At 45.2% G+C, this 15,438-nt stretch overlaps 1 protein-coding gene across 10 annotated transcripts in view; it reads left to right on the top strand.

The window, feature by feature from the left end:
• The window catches only part of COL7A1 (collagen type VII alpha 1 chain), a 216,234-nt gene that overhangs the window by 46,458 nt on the left and 154,338 nt on the right, over nt 1-15,438 (top strand). For all 10 annotated transcript variants that reach the window (XR_008316932.1, XR_008316931.1, XM_053299561.1 and 7 more), the window contains 12 exons: nt 522-658; nt 1,102-1,228; nt 1,909-2,052; nt 3,196-3,365; nt 4,327-4,362; nt 5,208-5,234; nt 5,330-5,374; nt 7,585-7,677; nt 13,269-13,340; nt 14,153-14,188; nt 14,268-14,321; nt 15,342-15,410. Coding sequence is in view for 8 of the 10 variants with exons in the window: in XM_053299561.1 (XP_053155536.1) it covers nt 522-658; nt 1,102-1,228; nt 1,909-2,052; nt 3,196-3,365; nt 4,327-4,362; nt 5,208-5,234; nt 5,330-5,374; nt 7,585-7,677; nt 13,269-13,340; nt 14,153-14,188; nt 14,268-14,321; nt 15,342-15,410 (1,010 nt within the window). In the remaining 2 variants the exon portion in view is untranslated. The remainder of the gene's footprint in view (nt 1-521; nt 659-1,101; nt 1,229-1,908; nt 2,053-3,195; nt 3,366-4,326; nt 4,363-5,207; nt 5,235-5,329; nt 5,375-7,584; nt 7,678-13,268; nt 13,341-14,152; nt 14,189-14,267; nt 14,322-15,341; nt 15,411-15,438) is intronic.

Here is a 15,438-nt window from a genome sequence, read left to right as displayed (position 1 = left end):
GCATCAGCTGCCCAGGGCATGGAGTACACTGCATGGCTGGGCTGAATCTGTTTCTTCTTTCCTTTCCTAACTTGTTGCCAAGGAGACTGTGGAGCTAAATTAGATTAGTTTTGATTGGGCTCTTTCTGCTGGACTTTTGCCTACTGTAGAACCAAACCCTGAACTGAAACCATTTGAGCAGAGGGGTTAGAAGTGAGGACAGAGGATTTTCTCTTGAATTTCTCATCTCTTCTTTGTGTGTTTGAGGATGGGTGAAGGGGAGGTCTTGGGTTTATGCTTCCTCCTCCGATGTGTCTCCTTTCCCTACTCATTACATTTTGGCCAACTGTCTTTATTCAGCCCAGCATAGCATTTTCCAGAGGCTGTTGCTGGTGTCTCCCTGGTGTTTCTTTTTAGTTTGTGAGCCCTGTTAAGACAGGGGATTGTCTTCTATTTTCTTTTGCTATGTAAACCTCTTTGAGAACTGTTTGCTGTGAAGTGCTATATAAATAATAATAATTCTGAAGCCTTTTCTTTTGCAGTCTGCCGAGAGGCCCGCAGTGATGTACTCTTCCTCATACACGCAACTCGAGACAGTGCCTACAATGCAGAGGCTGTACGAAGCTTCCTCTCCAACACTGTGTCTTCACTGGGCCAGCTGGGTCCTGGGGCCACCCAGGTAACAAGCTACATAAGGCTCTTGCTTGGAACCAGGATTCCTGGCTTCCTTCACAGGTGCTGCGTGAATGGCCTGCATGGAGGCTGTTCCACATGGCAAGTGGTTCCCGCTGCAGTTCCGATGATCTTCAGCCTACCACTGCAAAACCTCATTTTCTGTGGTTTGTGAGGTGAAAATGGGTGAAGCAGCATGGGGAGTGGCTTGTCATATGGAGCAGCCTCCATGGCTCCCTGTATGGTTTTTTGCATATGCAAATCAGGCCTTTGCACCCTGTGCTGATGGGGGAGGATGAAGTACGCCTGAGTTTCCCTCTGGTATCAAGATAGTATATTTTCCTCAAATCTTTCCTGTCATGGCTGAAGTGTACCCTTTGCTGTAGCCTCCTCTTCAGGGTTTCTTACTTGCTCTGTCTCTCTCCCCCCATGCCCCCATCCCGCCTCTAGGTGGGCATTGTGGTTTACAGCTACCGTAGCTTCCCGGTGCTCCTGTTCAACCGCTCCAGTGACCTAGCGACCGTCCTGCAGTTTATCCGCTCACTGCGCTACGAGGAGCCTAGTGGCAATGCTATGGGTAAGGAGGGGACACTGAGCAAGGTGGGGTGCAAGTTCCATTGGGGAGTTGGTGGGCTCTTTCTCTGAGAACCCAGAAGAATGGGGAGAGGGGAAGTGGGCAGGAAGGGAGGGAGCCTTGTTGCCCCTGAAATCCTGGGTTGGTTAGTCATGTGCTATCTTAAGGCCTGAAATGAGTAGTGTGAGGTCACAAAGGTGGCCACTGCTGTTGCTCCAACACCTGTCTTGACAGTGTCTTCATTGTGTGTTGTCTTGTGTGGGTGTATATCTGTGAAGGTCAGGTCCACAGCCAAGGGAAAATATCTGGAGGAGATTATGATACAGAGGAGGGAGAGTTTAGTGGCCGTAGCAGTTGAATTTATGTAAGCAGGGCACAGTGTACACAGCATGTAGCATTCCTGCCACCTTGGCAGGAGCACCTGACAGATCCAAAATTATTGAGCCTTTCCTATTATTGGATAGGCAGTTCCTGCCCTCGTGTTAAACAGGACAGTTTCGCTGGCATTGTCTTAGCTATGTATACTTCATATTTTCTGTTTTCTTGGGAGCAGACCAGGTCTTTATAGAATTAGAAAGACAATTTAAGATTAAAGCAGCAAAGACATCAACACTGGATTATTAAAGAAGAGCTTCCTGGATCGAAAACTTCACAGTACCTGTCCTTCTCTTTGTGTTCTGCAGGAGCTGCCATTAACCTTGCCAGGACTTATATGCTGAGTCCCAGTGCAGGACGTAGGCCAGGTGTACCAGGAACCCTGGTGATACTGGCTGATGGTCCCTCTGCTGATGATGCGATTGGCCCAGCCAGGGAGATCAAAGCAGCAGGTGAGATGCAGGTCCTTGGAGTTTGGCATGGGAAAATACTAGAGGATAGAGAAGGGTACTCACTGTTACTGTACAACACATAATTCTCCAAGGATGTAGAGGGTCTTCCTAGAGTGGTACAGCCAATTTCTGAAGACTTTGACCACTGTAGGCACAGATTTGTAGAGGATTATGTTTAACTAAATACAGTGTATGTATTTAATACACTGGGTTCTTTCCCCAGTGAACAAGGGCTGCTTTTGGCATGTTAGCAAATGCTTGGTCCAACCCTACATTTGTTGACACGGTGGAAAATGCAGGGGTGAAGTACTTAACCATTTTTGCTGAACCACTTTTTCACCTATTGTTTCTTCTCTGCAAACGCTTGAGGCCATTTCCTCACCAACTGGATTTACTTTTGGAGTTTGATGGGGTGGGACCTGTAAAAACTTCAAGGGGCTCATTTTCAGGGGAGAATGGCTGGCCATGGTTGAACATGCCACTCCCATCCACCTATTCTCTCCTGCAAATACCTCCCAACCTCTACATTGTAAGGGAAGTGCTAGGTTGAGAATTCCATGGTGTCCTTGCAAAGTCCAGTTTGGTTCTGTATGCCCACTTGGATGCTCCTGCCCCCCCACCAAAAAAAAATCAGATGCATTTGTTGAGTTCATCCAGACCTCCCAAGCCCACTTTCCCTTGATGGAACTTGTGGCTCCCATCCTTGACTGTAGCAAGGCTGGGCCAGGACAGGCCACACTGTACTCAGGTGCCAAAGAGCAATTTCATCAAGGAGTTCTCTTGTACCACATCATGCCCACGTCAGGAAGGAATTTCTCCTGAACTACTCGTATGGCATTAAAGCACCAAACTAGGAGTGGAGCAGAAGGAAGCCCCCATGTGACCATGCTCTTAATGCACACCATGGTATTCAGTGGACCATGAGCACTACTAGTGAGCTAGTGCACAGTCCAACCACTCTTACTGACTGTTTTGCTTGCGTTGCTATAGTTTGAGTGGCTCTGGCTGTCACTCCCCTTTCTTTGGAGCAGTTGGCTGGGCTGCCGGGGCCCCATCTCTTCTGCTGAACTGTACAATCCATGCCCATGGAATGGTCAGCATGATCCGGCTGCTCCTTTGCCTTCACTTCTCTGTTCTTGGCAGGCATCCAGGTGCTGGCAGTCGGCATGAATGGGGCTGATCGCGAGCAGCTGCGCCGTTTGGTAACTAATGAAGACCCACGCAGCGTGTTCTTTGTGAGAGACTCAAGCAGCCTGTCAGAGGTGGAGGAGGGGCTTGCCAATGCCCTCTGCAGGGAGCCTGTTCCAGATGAGGTAAGGTGCCCAGGGCATGGCTCTTGAACTAGGGGAGAGGGACTGCCTATCATTTCCTAAGCACTGTCCTATTTGCCAGTGAGGTGGGGGCGTGGTCTGGCAGGGTCTAAGCAGCTAGGGCAGATTTAAGGAAACCTGGATCAGAGGACAATGCTGCCCTGGAGAGGCTGAGCTTACAGAGAGATCCTTATGGAGATGCTGCATCAGTGGCTAACAGGGCGAGACTGAAAGGTTTGATAGTGGGCCCAGCAGCCTTTCTGGAGCCTCAGCAGGGCCGTGATTAGTGACTGCTCCCTCCTTTCCCCCACCCGGGTAGGGCTGATGAACAGGGAACATAAGAACAGCACTGCTGGATCAGGCCCAAGGCCAATTTAGTCCAGCATCCTGTTTCACGTAGTGGCCCACCAGATGCCTCTGAGAAGCCCACAGGCAAGAGGCGAGGGCATGCCTTCTCTCTTGCTGTTGCTACCCTGCAACTGGTATTTAGAGGCATCTTGCCTCTAAGACTGGAGGTGGCCTATAGCCACCGGACTAGTAGCCATGGATAGACCTGTCCTCCATGAATTTGTTTAAGCCCCTTTTAAGACCATCCAAGCTATAGTGGCTATTGGTAGCCAAGGGAGGCCTTGGCTGCCAATGAATGCTGCATCTTTAGCTTTGGACTTCAACCTGGGCTCCTGGGATGATGGTAGAGGAGCTGGAGCTGGGGTATGGGAATCTAGTCGGGGGCCCCTCAGTACCACAGCCTCTGCAGCTGTGGCAGCATCAGGAGTGGCAGTTTGGGGTTGTTCTCAGGAGCAATTGTCTCCCCTTGGTCCCTGTCTGTGCCAGGGCCAACAGTGGGTCCCTGTCCCTCCTCTTTTGAGGAGGTCTCTTCTGTTTCAGGGCCTGGGTACAGGCAGGTCCTGACACTGTTTTAACATTAACCACATTTTTGCCTCTGTCTCTCTCACTCTCTCAGCCAAGACCAGAGCCCTGTACAGTGCAGTGTCCCAAGGTGAGTCTTTAGTACTGGTACAAGCCTAAGGCAGAACACATGGCTTATCTAATAAACAAGCACTTTTTCCTCAGGTAGCAAAGAGAGGGAGGAAGAACTCTTCAGGTCCAGGCACCGAGAAACATTTTCAAAAACATGGAGAAAGGCACAGGAAATTGGGCAATTGTGAGGGAGAATTCCTGCATTTGTTAAGGCTGCTTCCAACATTACTTTTCCCTACTAGGTTCTGAAAATGTGTGGCCAGATAATGGTTGCAAGAGTCCATCTTACTAATGTGGGGATTGGCAGAACCTTGGTGGGAGTTTTTCTAGACCTATATTTCAGACTTGCATTTCAGACACTGGAAGCAACCTTCAGGGTTCTTACTAAGTAAGAACCACTTTGAGCCAACAGGAGATATGACAACGGTTTGTGGGAGGGTTGATCCTGCCCTCTTGAGTCTGGTAACCTTTTTTTTCTAACAAGTGCTCAGAAACCTATAGGCTGCTGGACATGAAAGTGGGTTGCATTCCCTTGGAAAAGACAGACCATTGAGGTTCCATGATGAGGGAGAGCCCTTCTAAGCAGTGGTGTCATAATACCTCATGTGACCACACAGTATCCTAGATGACAAGACCAGAGGGGAGAGGGAGGGGCTTTGGAAGGCCTTATCAAGCCTTTCTGTATTGACTCAGAACTGTTTTCCCCTGCTGCTGTTGACAACTCCCAAAGCTGTCTATGAAAGGCATTTAGAAAGCTTTTGCCAATAAATTTCCCAGAGTTACCCAGGGGAGGGAAATGCTTGGGGTGACTGGCTGTTTGCAAATCAAACTCTCAAATTACCCCTTTTTCTCCTTTTCCTGCAGGGTGAGAGAGGGGAGCCTGGTGAGATTGTGAGTATCACCTGAGAATACTTGTGGGACTCTTAGGGGCCAAAGTGGGTTGTCTCTTGGGAAATGGACATCAATATCTCTGGTCATTTTTGCAGGGACGAAAAGGACGGATGGGAATTCCTGGTCCTCCTGGAGAGCCGGTAATATCTGCTGTTATTTTTGGGTTCTTCAATTGTGTGAACCGAGAGAGAGTTGATTCTGCCCCAAGGGCTCTGCAGATTTGTCAGAGTTTTTTATTTGCTAGAGAGTTTTTGGACTTTCTAGCAGCATCGCTAGCTGTATCTACAAATGGTTATTGCTCCTACTTACAGTCAGGTCATTTGTGAGCTTGGGAATAACTCAGCTATTTCTTTGCTTTATTTCCAGCTGGTTTGTGGACTGTCATTGACAATCATCTTAGTGGGTGGGGTGTGGGTTTAAAGGTTTGGAACCATTGTAGATAGTGTGTTATGATAAGTAGTTGTTTTTGCAAAATAATTATTATATTCCAGGCCAGTGTCTGGAATCCTAGGGTTGGAATCCAGCTGAGAGGGTATGGTCTCCACCCAGGCAGGGAGATGAGCAAGGAATCAGGACCCTGGATAGCATCCAGGATTAGATTCTGGACTAGGACAGAGCACTACAGAGCTGTGTGAAGATCATCTATTACAAGTAGAGCTGATGTTGCTTCAGCAAGGCCCTGTAGCTGACTGAAGCCTTAAGCAGGTCTCCTATCAGTAGATGACTTTGGCCCCACCAGCCCACCCTGCTTCCTGGCAGGATCTGGCATGCTTAAAGGGCATGTTTTTGTAGATTTTGGCTCCAATGGCATCAGGGGAGCCTCCGCTGCAGTGGGCTGGTCCTCCAAGGATCCTGCTGAATCTGAGGGCAAGGCATCCAGCTGTGAAAGGGGAACTTTGTCTAATCCCTCTGGGGTCCACTACTCTGGAGGCTTCCCCACCTCATCCCCTGCTCAGGATATTCCAGAGACTGGGCTTGTGACAATAATAACTAGCTTCCAAGACACCTCTGGGCTACTCATGTTCCCTCACCATGTTCCCTACTGCCCCAGGAGAAACCAGATGGCATTTTGAGTTAGCTGACTAGTGCCAACACAGGGCAGCCCCAAACAGTCCCTAGTCAGATGGGGCAACTGCTCCCTGCATGGTAGGCAGATTGGTGTAATCACAAAGTTTTTCCAGATCATTACACACCATTACATGCCGACAAAGGGAAATTTGTGTAGAGTTGCCCCAACCCATTTTCTGCTGTAATCAGATATAGAAAGTAACTCCTGCACAGAATGATCAATGTCTTAAACTAGAAGATTCACCCTAATTAATATGGGTGAAGACTCCAAACTTTAAACAGGGAGTTAGTTTTGTTGCCACATGCTCTTTGAAAATTAGTGGTTCAGCAATGTCTGGCAGTCCGCAGCAACAGCTTTTGGTGTGTAGCACTGGCAGGATAAATACTCGCAACTCTACAATATGCTTCAGCACTTTTTATATTGTCATAGGCCTAGGCCTGCCAGGCATGATGGAAACTGGGGCCACACTTACAGAATCCCCAAGAACATGCTTAAAAGCCCCACCACTAATATGATGTGCATGAAAACCCCATCCCCCTCTCTTCATGCTTATAGCATTTGTGTACAGAAGCAAACACTGTACTCATGGAGAGATTCTTCCTGTGATCAGAGCACCTGGGCACCCCAACATTCACATTACAGGGAGGATCTCTCGTCTACAAGTCCAGCGTTTGTCTCTGCAGAAGTGACTTTGAAGCATGTTTTCAGGGACCCTGGAGGTGAGTATAGTGTCCTCAGTTTACAAAACACCTGAACAAGGCTCCTGCGGTTATATGAAGTTCTTCAAAGCACATCCTCTTTTGAATCCTGGTGGTGTAAAGAGTGCTTGTGAGAGAAGTTAATTTGCTACTCATCACACAATGGATGTTTATTGGTGCCAACGAAACTTGAGCGCTTTGAGGGACTTAGCTAAGGAAATATATCCAGTGAACTCTCCTCCAGATTTCTGTATATATTTTCTTAGCAGAGTCCCTCAACGCTCTGAAGTTTTGTTGGCACCAGTAAGGCCCTGCATCCATTGGATGATGAGTGGCAAATTAACTTTTCTCACAAGAACTGATGCTATCCAAAGCCAATGCTGTGTTGGAACCTGGCCAAGCTATTTTTACCATCCTGTCCAACCCCCTTTAAATTCCTCATCACTGTGAATTGCCCTCCTTTCTCTTCATGGAATGTTCCATCAGGTATAGAAAGGTCAGCTAGGGAGAAGAAGGAAGTGGAAGCTGGTACAAAACAATAAAGCAAACAGTAACATTTCTCTCCTTATTTCTTCTTCTTCAGGGACTCAATGGGATCCCAGGCCCTCCAGGCCCCGTGGGGCCTCGGGGCTCACCAGGCGAAGTCATTGAGCGGTCGGGTGAGAAGGGAGACAGGGTGCGTACTCCCAGTATTTTATGTCATCTGGATATTTTATTGAAGAGAGAACAGAGCACTGAGAGTTATGGAGATATCACTGTAAAGATATGACGCCAGGGTGGATTTGATTTAAATCAAACTGATTTAAATCACGATTTAAATCACTAGCAGGGTGGATAAAAATAAAAAAAAATCCAATTTAAATCAAAAAAATCCAATTTAAATAAAAAAAATCTGATTTTTTTTATTTAAATCGGATTTTTTTGATTTAAATTGGATTTTTTTTATTTTTATCCACCCTGCTAGTGATTTAAATCGTGATTTAAATCAAATCCACCCTGTATGACGCCCTCTTTGTTCTTTCACAAAACTAATTTCTAGTTTGCATCATAGTATAGAGAATCCCTTGAGTTTGGTTGTATGATGATTCTACTGATGGAGTATTTTCCTGGAAGGTGATGAGACCCTGGAAGTGTTCTGTCTTTCCCTTCAATATATTCAAGAGAATGTCTTCTTCACTATGAGCCCCATCACCCATTGAGATCATTCAGAGAGGTCCATCTGCAATTGCCATCAGCTCATCTGGTGTCTACTCAGGGATGGGCCTTCTCTGTTGCCACCTTGAGACTCTGGAATGTGCTCCCTGTTGAAATAGCTTCCCCATCTCTGACCACTTTTAAAAAGTTTCTAAAGACACATCTGTGGTTTTAAACTGTTTTAATATTTTAATGTTTGTTGTAATTTGTTTTATGTACATTATAGGGCTGGTGAATGGCAGGTCCTCCCTTTAGGTAAAGAGTGAGCAAGATTATCCTTGATCCTTTTTCCCTCTATGGTTGAATTCCTAAATATAGATATAGTATGCTTATTCAGCGAGGACATACTCCTGAATAAATGCTGTTAGGATTGGACTGTAATGCTCTAGTGTAATGCATTGAATGCCATAGATTTTAGATTTTGAGCATCTAACCCACTGATAGGATAATATTGTGGATTGCAGCCATTACATATAGCACTCCTCCTGCAAATTACCTCAATCTGTTTCTCTGAAACCAAGAACATGGGATGAATCTTCACCCTTTTGGACCATTTGGGTGACCCATAAACAAAAGAAAATCCAAAAGAACATAGATTTATAAAATTACAAATATATATTAATATGAGTTTTTTTAAAAAATTACCCAATAAAAGCAGTCAGCAACTCATTCAATATACAATCATAGAATCTAGTATGCACACTGGATACACTAAGTTCTGTTCTCAAAAACTGATATATATCCAAAGAGTTATTCAGAAGTCTTGATATATAATACGTTGAAAATAGTATTCAATAGGGATGTTCAGAACATTTTGGTGGCAAAACATTTTGACTTGAAACAGACCATTTTGAGTGTTTCATGCTTGAAAAAGAACACCCTTTTTAAAAAGGGCCTGTTTCAAGCCGAACAACCCTCATTTCAATTGAAACTTTTCAATGTTCTGAGCACCATTTTGGGAGTTCTATTTTTCCCTTGCTGATTGGTTTTCTAATACTGTCTTCTGATTGGTTTGTAATCTCCTTGCTTCTTGGTTGGATTGTTATCATACAGATCAAGTGTTGTCTTGGGGAGCTGTGCCCCCGTTGGCTGGGGGAAGGAAGGAGGGAGGGGGAACACAAAAGGAGGGAATTGCAAATTCAAAATGTATTCAAAGGAACCTGGAGCCAGAGAGAGACCCCTTATTCTGTGCCTCTCTTGAAGAAGGATACATCAGGACAGGAGGAAGGAAGATTTGATTTTGTGGTTTTCTTTTCTAGGCTCCAAGTATAATATGCTGTGCTGTTGTTGCTATAACTATCTGGTTTTGCTGGATTTCAGATTGACAAAGGCAGAACTTGGCTGCCTGCTTTGCTTGAGTTGTGGTTTGTTTTGTTTGTGAGATAGTGTTGTGGTGAGAACTGGACAGTGGCAGCTTTGTGTGTGTGTGTGTGTAATATTTCTTGGTGATTGCTGTGATGAGCTCCCATGTCTGGCCTTGAAACGAACTTGTGTTTCACTCACTGCTCTGGTCTGCTTTGCAATCTGCATTGCAAGGTGTACTCAGTCGTAATGTGGCTGAAGTTGCTCTAGTTAAGAGAGCAATTTGTGTCAGTGATGTTACTGCAGCACAGGCACTGTGGCTGGCAGTGGATTCTGGGTCAGTGATTCTTTTTTGGCCATTTTTGAACTGTGTTTGAAATGTATGTTCTGTGTTGGGAGGGACAGAGTGCCTTTTACTGTGTGCTTCTGCAGTATTTTTCAAGGCAGGGTTGCAAAATGCACTGCAAATTGCAATGCAAAACCCGTGTGCAGTGCACTCTGTGAGTGCAGCTTGTTCCAGCCATAGGGAACAATGGGGAAACTCAAAACACCCCATTGTTCCCCATGGGTAGCTCCTAGGGACACTACCGAACCCATACAAGAAATGGGCATGTGGGTAATTTAAAACAATCTCTTTAACCTTTTCCCATATAGGAAAGGATCCTATGATGGTTTTGGGAAAAGGTTACAAAAAAATTAAAAATCACCTGCTTGCCCATTTCTTTTGTGGGTTGGGTAGGTAGCACCCATCATGCCCTACCACCTAATCCACTTTGGTATCCCTAAGAGCCACCCATGGCAAACAATGGGCTATTTTGAATTTCCTCATTGTTCCCAATGGCTGAAACACATGAAATGTTTCAAGTGTGTTCCTATGCAACAGCTGGCTCCACCACTGTTTTGATAGAACATTTCGGCCATTTCACATTTCATTTCGAGCTCAAAACAGAATGTAAAATCCATTTCGTGCACATCCCTAGTATTCACTGTGTTTACCAAACAGAGCCTATTGACACATTTTGTAGGGGCAAAAGGCAAAAGACCTCCAAGTGAGTTCTATATTCTCTGCATCACCACATTCCTTTTGCCAGACACATTTCAGCTTGTTCCAGCCTTCTTCAGTGGCATCAATATAAAATAAAAACTATTTTGTTTGTTTGTTTGTTTGTTTGTTTATTCGATTTTTATACTGCCCTTCTGAAATGGCTCAGGGCGGTTTACAGTTAAAAAACAGAAACCATTAAAAACCAATAACAATTTAAAAAGAAATATAAATATGAACACCAATTTAAAACATCTTAAAAAACAATTAAACTATCAGAACAATTAAAACCCTGAAAACCAGGTTAGCAGTAAAACAATTAAAACTAATTAAAAACCCTGAAAGGCCAAACAGATGGGTTTTAAGGGCTCTCTTGAAGGTCAGTAAGGAATTAAGATTGCAAATTTCTGCTGGGAGTGCATTCCACAGCCCGAGAGCAGCTACAGAGAAGGCCCGCCTCTGAGTCGCCACCAAACGAACCGGTGGTAACTGGAGGTGACCTTAATGTGCGGTGGGGATCATGTAAAAGAAGGCACTCTCTAAGATATCTCGGACCCAAGTCATTCAGGGCTTTAAAGGTGATAACCAGCACTTTGTATTTTGCCCAGAAACATATCGGCAGCTAGTGTAACCTTTTCAAAACAGGCATAATATGGTCTCTCCAGGTTGCCCCAGAGACCAATCTGGTCTCTGAACTATCTAGACAATCTAGACTATCTAGAAAATCTGGTGATTCTGAACTAACTGAAGTTTCCGAACTACGTACAAAGGCAGCCCCACATAGAGCGCATTGCAATAGTCAAGCCGGGAGGTTACCAGCTGTTGCACCACTGTTTTGGATATTGGAGGCTAACTCACAATATCCACCAAAGTGAAACACCAGTCAACAATTATTCTACTCAGGGAGGGAATCTAAAGTGCTCCCCTGCTAACTTGGCAAAGAGGCACCTTTTAACATGGTGATACTCTTTAATTAGCAGGGGGAGAGTAACTGGCCCTATTCCACCCGCCCGCCCGCCCCCACCACACAGTACCCACCACACAGTACCACCACACAGTACCCCACCACACAGTACTGTGTACCACACAGTACCTCCAGTGACTATTGCTGGTGTCTATCTTATGTTCCTTTTTTTATTGTGAGCCCTTTGGGGACAGGGATCAATCTCATTTATTTATTATTTCTCTGTGTTAACTGCCCTGAGTCATTTTTGGAAGGGCGGTATAGAAATCGAATGAATGAATGAATGAACGAATGAATGTAGTTACTAACTCTGTGGAGTAGCTCTCTCAACAAACCACTTGTACTTAGTTCTCACTAAGGTGGTAATGGAGTCACATCTCCAGCAGACAAATGGTTTGGAATCTATAATATAGAAGAGAAGGCTAAAGATTAAGGAAAAGGTAGCAGCAATTTTCAAGACTCTTAGAGGCAGCTGTAAGAGAGAACAACACTACCCTGGAAAGCTGTGGGATCTTTTTTTACTGAACATTTCCAAGTGGAGAGTGGCTGAATATCTGATGTGGATAGCTTAAGGCTAGATAATTCTTTCATGGACTATACTGGTGTAGAATGGGACTACTTTGACGCCTCTTTTGCTGATATGTTTTTATGGCCTAGTTCTCACTCATGGTGGGCTCTTGTATAACTGAATGCTCCCCCATAGCATGGATACATACATACAATCCCTGCATGTACAAAACTAGCACAACAGAGAAAAGAGTTCTAATCTAGTTTTTCCTCTGACAGGCTAGTTTTCTATATGTAGGGATTATTTATGTTTGGAGAAGCATTCAATAATGTGAGCCCACATCTGCAGTCTGTTCTGGTATGGCTAGATACAAGGCCTGTTCACCCAACCATCAACATCAGGGTGGGAGATCTTCCATCCTGGTTTGCATAGTTGTGTGAACTCACAAAAATCCCTCCAAGCCAGGTTGCTCAAAGCAGGTAGCCCAGCTTTTGTACCCTGCTCTTAACCAAGGTAGGAGAGAAGAGCTGCCCACTTGACAGGTTGACGGCCATAAAATTGAACAGGTGAAGTGTTTTAAGTATTTGGGGGGTGGTTTTTCAATATAATGTGAAGTTGACTGCCCATATTCTATCAGTAGCTGACCCTGCTTGAAGGAGTTCTGCTGCCATACTTTGGAACTAAAGGTGGTGGGTTTATCCCAGCGGCCATTAGGCTGTTTATAGCTAAATCCCTGACACAGCTCACCTATGGAGCCCAATTGGGCTCTTATAACAACTTTTCCCTATTAGAAAAAAATTCAAGCTGGTTTTCTCAGAGCGCTGTTTAACACCCCTAAATGCACCGCTAATGCAGTGCTCTGGCAAGAGGCAGGGCTTCCAAAAGTGGAAACTAGGGCTTGGAGGATTATCATTAACTACTGATTTCACTTGCAGCCTTTGAACGGTGTTGTGGTTTTGGAACTTCAGATTGCATGATAGGAAAGTACTGTGCTGACTAATTTGAGATTGTTCAAGCACACATGTAAGCTATCAGTAATGACCAGCTATAGTCAAGTGACAGACATACCTGGACCAGGCCTGTCTTGTCTGTCTATGGCTGAATGTTACAGGACCATTTTTCTAAAGATACTGTTGCCTACTACCCTGTGGGTGGGTGTTCGTTCATGTGTGTGTTTGTATTCTGAAATGTAAAGCCTGGCAGAGAAAAAATGCATCTCCTCAAAGATATGCTCTTCATGTCTTCCTTTTCTTCCAGGGGCTCCCTGGAGCAAATGGCTTGCCAGGAAATCCTGGCCGTCCTGGTAACCCTGGGCCTCCTGGCCAACCAGTAAGTAGTGCTCTTTTGTTCTGTCATTTTGCAATCTATATTTGTATGCAGTGGCACCTCCACTTCCCATTTTACTTTGCTACATTGAGATATTCAGGTCGTTCATAGGACCATAACAGGGATGAACCTACCTCCACAACTCTCCAACTCCCAGATAATTGATGATCTCCTTTTCAGTGCACCATTGCACGCCGACACGATCCATGCTGCTTGGAGCACTGGAGGCTGGGGAAACGAGTCCCAGCCTCCAAGTATCCCATAATACACCATGCGGTGTATTGGCAGATGCGGTGTATTGGCAGACCATGAGTGCGTTGCGTTGGCAGATTCCCCCATGAGTTGAACGCTGTAGGCCAAGCACACACATGATCTCAAATTGTGCCCTCTAACCCCTGTTAAGCACCAGGGTTAAAAGACGGTCTAGCAGGGGCGGAAGCTCCAGGATCGGGCTTGATCGTGGTGCTCCACACAAGCAGCCCAATCCAGGCTGGGCTGCCCTAGCCTGGGTTGGACTGTGTGTGTAAATAGCCTCATCAGTTAACTTCATCCATCAGTTTGAACCAAGGATGCATGGCTTCGTCCTTAGCTAAGAGATTTATCTTCATCCTACTCTGTCCACTACATTCATGATCTTAAAACCAGCAGTAGCTAGCCTGCTTTGACAAGTCTGGGTCTTTGCCTGTATGCACTTAATGTGGCCTTATGTACTTTATCTTCCCTCCTTGCTGCCCTACTACACAGTCACCCCCATTGTTGTGATCCCTATCTGGGGGGAAAGGCCTTGCTCATTATTGTGTTTACTTTTTTCCTAGGGCAACATTGGTCTTCCTGGTCTCAGAGGAAATCCTGTAAGTCAAGGTCTGATTCCCATTGATCCCCTATTGCCAGCTAGAGAGACTTTTACTTATTTTTACCTTTTCCTTCCAGGGAGAGCTTGGACCAATTGGCCCATTTGGGCCAAAGGGACAGAAAGGTGATCCGGTAAGTGGATAGATTACCTCCCTTGCTCAGGTAGGTCTTTGAGCATTTTGACTAGAAAGAGATTAAATAATCTAATTAAAATTAATCACGATAACAACCGAGAGCCGTTTTAAGAGCTGTGATTATTAGTAATACTGCTTTGAGTTATCAGTCAAGAACTATTCGATAGATATTAATCTGTGTGTATCTATGCATTTTATAACAGGAGAAAAGAACAGATCTCTGCCCCCAAGGGGCTCACTAAGAAGCTTCTGTTCATAGGAGGTCTCCCATGTGCGAGTATGTGTGAGAATCCTATCTTGTGTGAGCCCTAATTCCTCCAAGCACTGTTTCAAGCAGCACTGCCAAATTAAAAGTGCTAATGAATATTCCCAGTATTAGTTAGGAGAGGTTTCTCCACCCTCTTCCCAACTAGACCACTGAGTTCGCAGCCTTGTATGCTTACAATCGATCATTGTATATGATAAAAGAATTAAGATGAGTCATGGCTGGGAGCAGAGAGCGATAGAGTGGAAACAGTAGCACACAGTATGCACTTTCTGTTCTTATCTGAAATTGACCATTTGGATGGCAGGACCATTATACGGATGGGGGAGTCTCTCATGATCCCCACATCAATGGACCATTGCCATATTTAAGTGACATTGGTTGCAACCCAAATGGCCACAAGCACTTGGAAGCAGGAAGTGCTGGTCAAACTGCATTATGTCTGTGACCCCTTGTTGGAGCATCTTTCGTAGAACTGCTGTCCTGCACTATGTAAAATTAATCCCCTTTACAAAGCTAAAGGCTACCACATGAAGAAGAGTTCTCTGACCTTGAATACTTACTACTTTGTGACTTCTTGGTTGGTCTTAATAATGATGTGGAGATACTCCTGCTGTTCTACACTATAGTATGTTTGGTTGAGCTGTAGAATAGCTGGCCATGCTTCTTCTCAGAGAAACGGAGGCAGGCTCCGACTTCATCCTTGAACTCTGTAATATGTTGCCGTGACCTTTGGCCTCTTGTCTTGGGCAGGGGGAGCCTGGAACAATCGATGGCGGAGGTGGTGGACTTCCTGGCCGGAAAGGGGAGCCTGGCAACCCGGTATGTAATATCATACAGGCAAGACATG

This window comes from Hemicordylus capensis, chromosome 2 (genome assembly GCF_027244095.1).
Source record: "Hemicordylus capensis ecotype Gifberg chromosome 2, rHemCap1.1.pri, whole genome shotgun sequence".
NCBI classification, from domain to species: domain Eukaryota; kingdom Metazoa; phylum Chordata; class Lepidosauria; order Squamata; family Cordylidae; genus Hemicordylus; species Hemicordylus capensis.
Note: the sequence above shows the minus strand (reverse complement) of the source record. Positions and strands in the feature narration are given on the sequence as shown.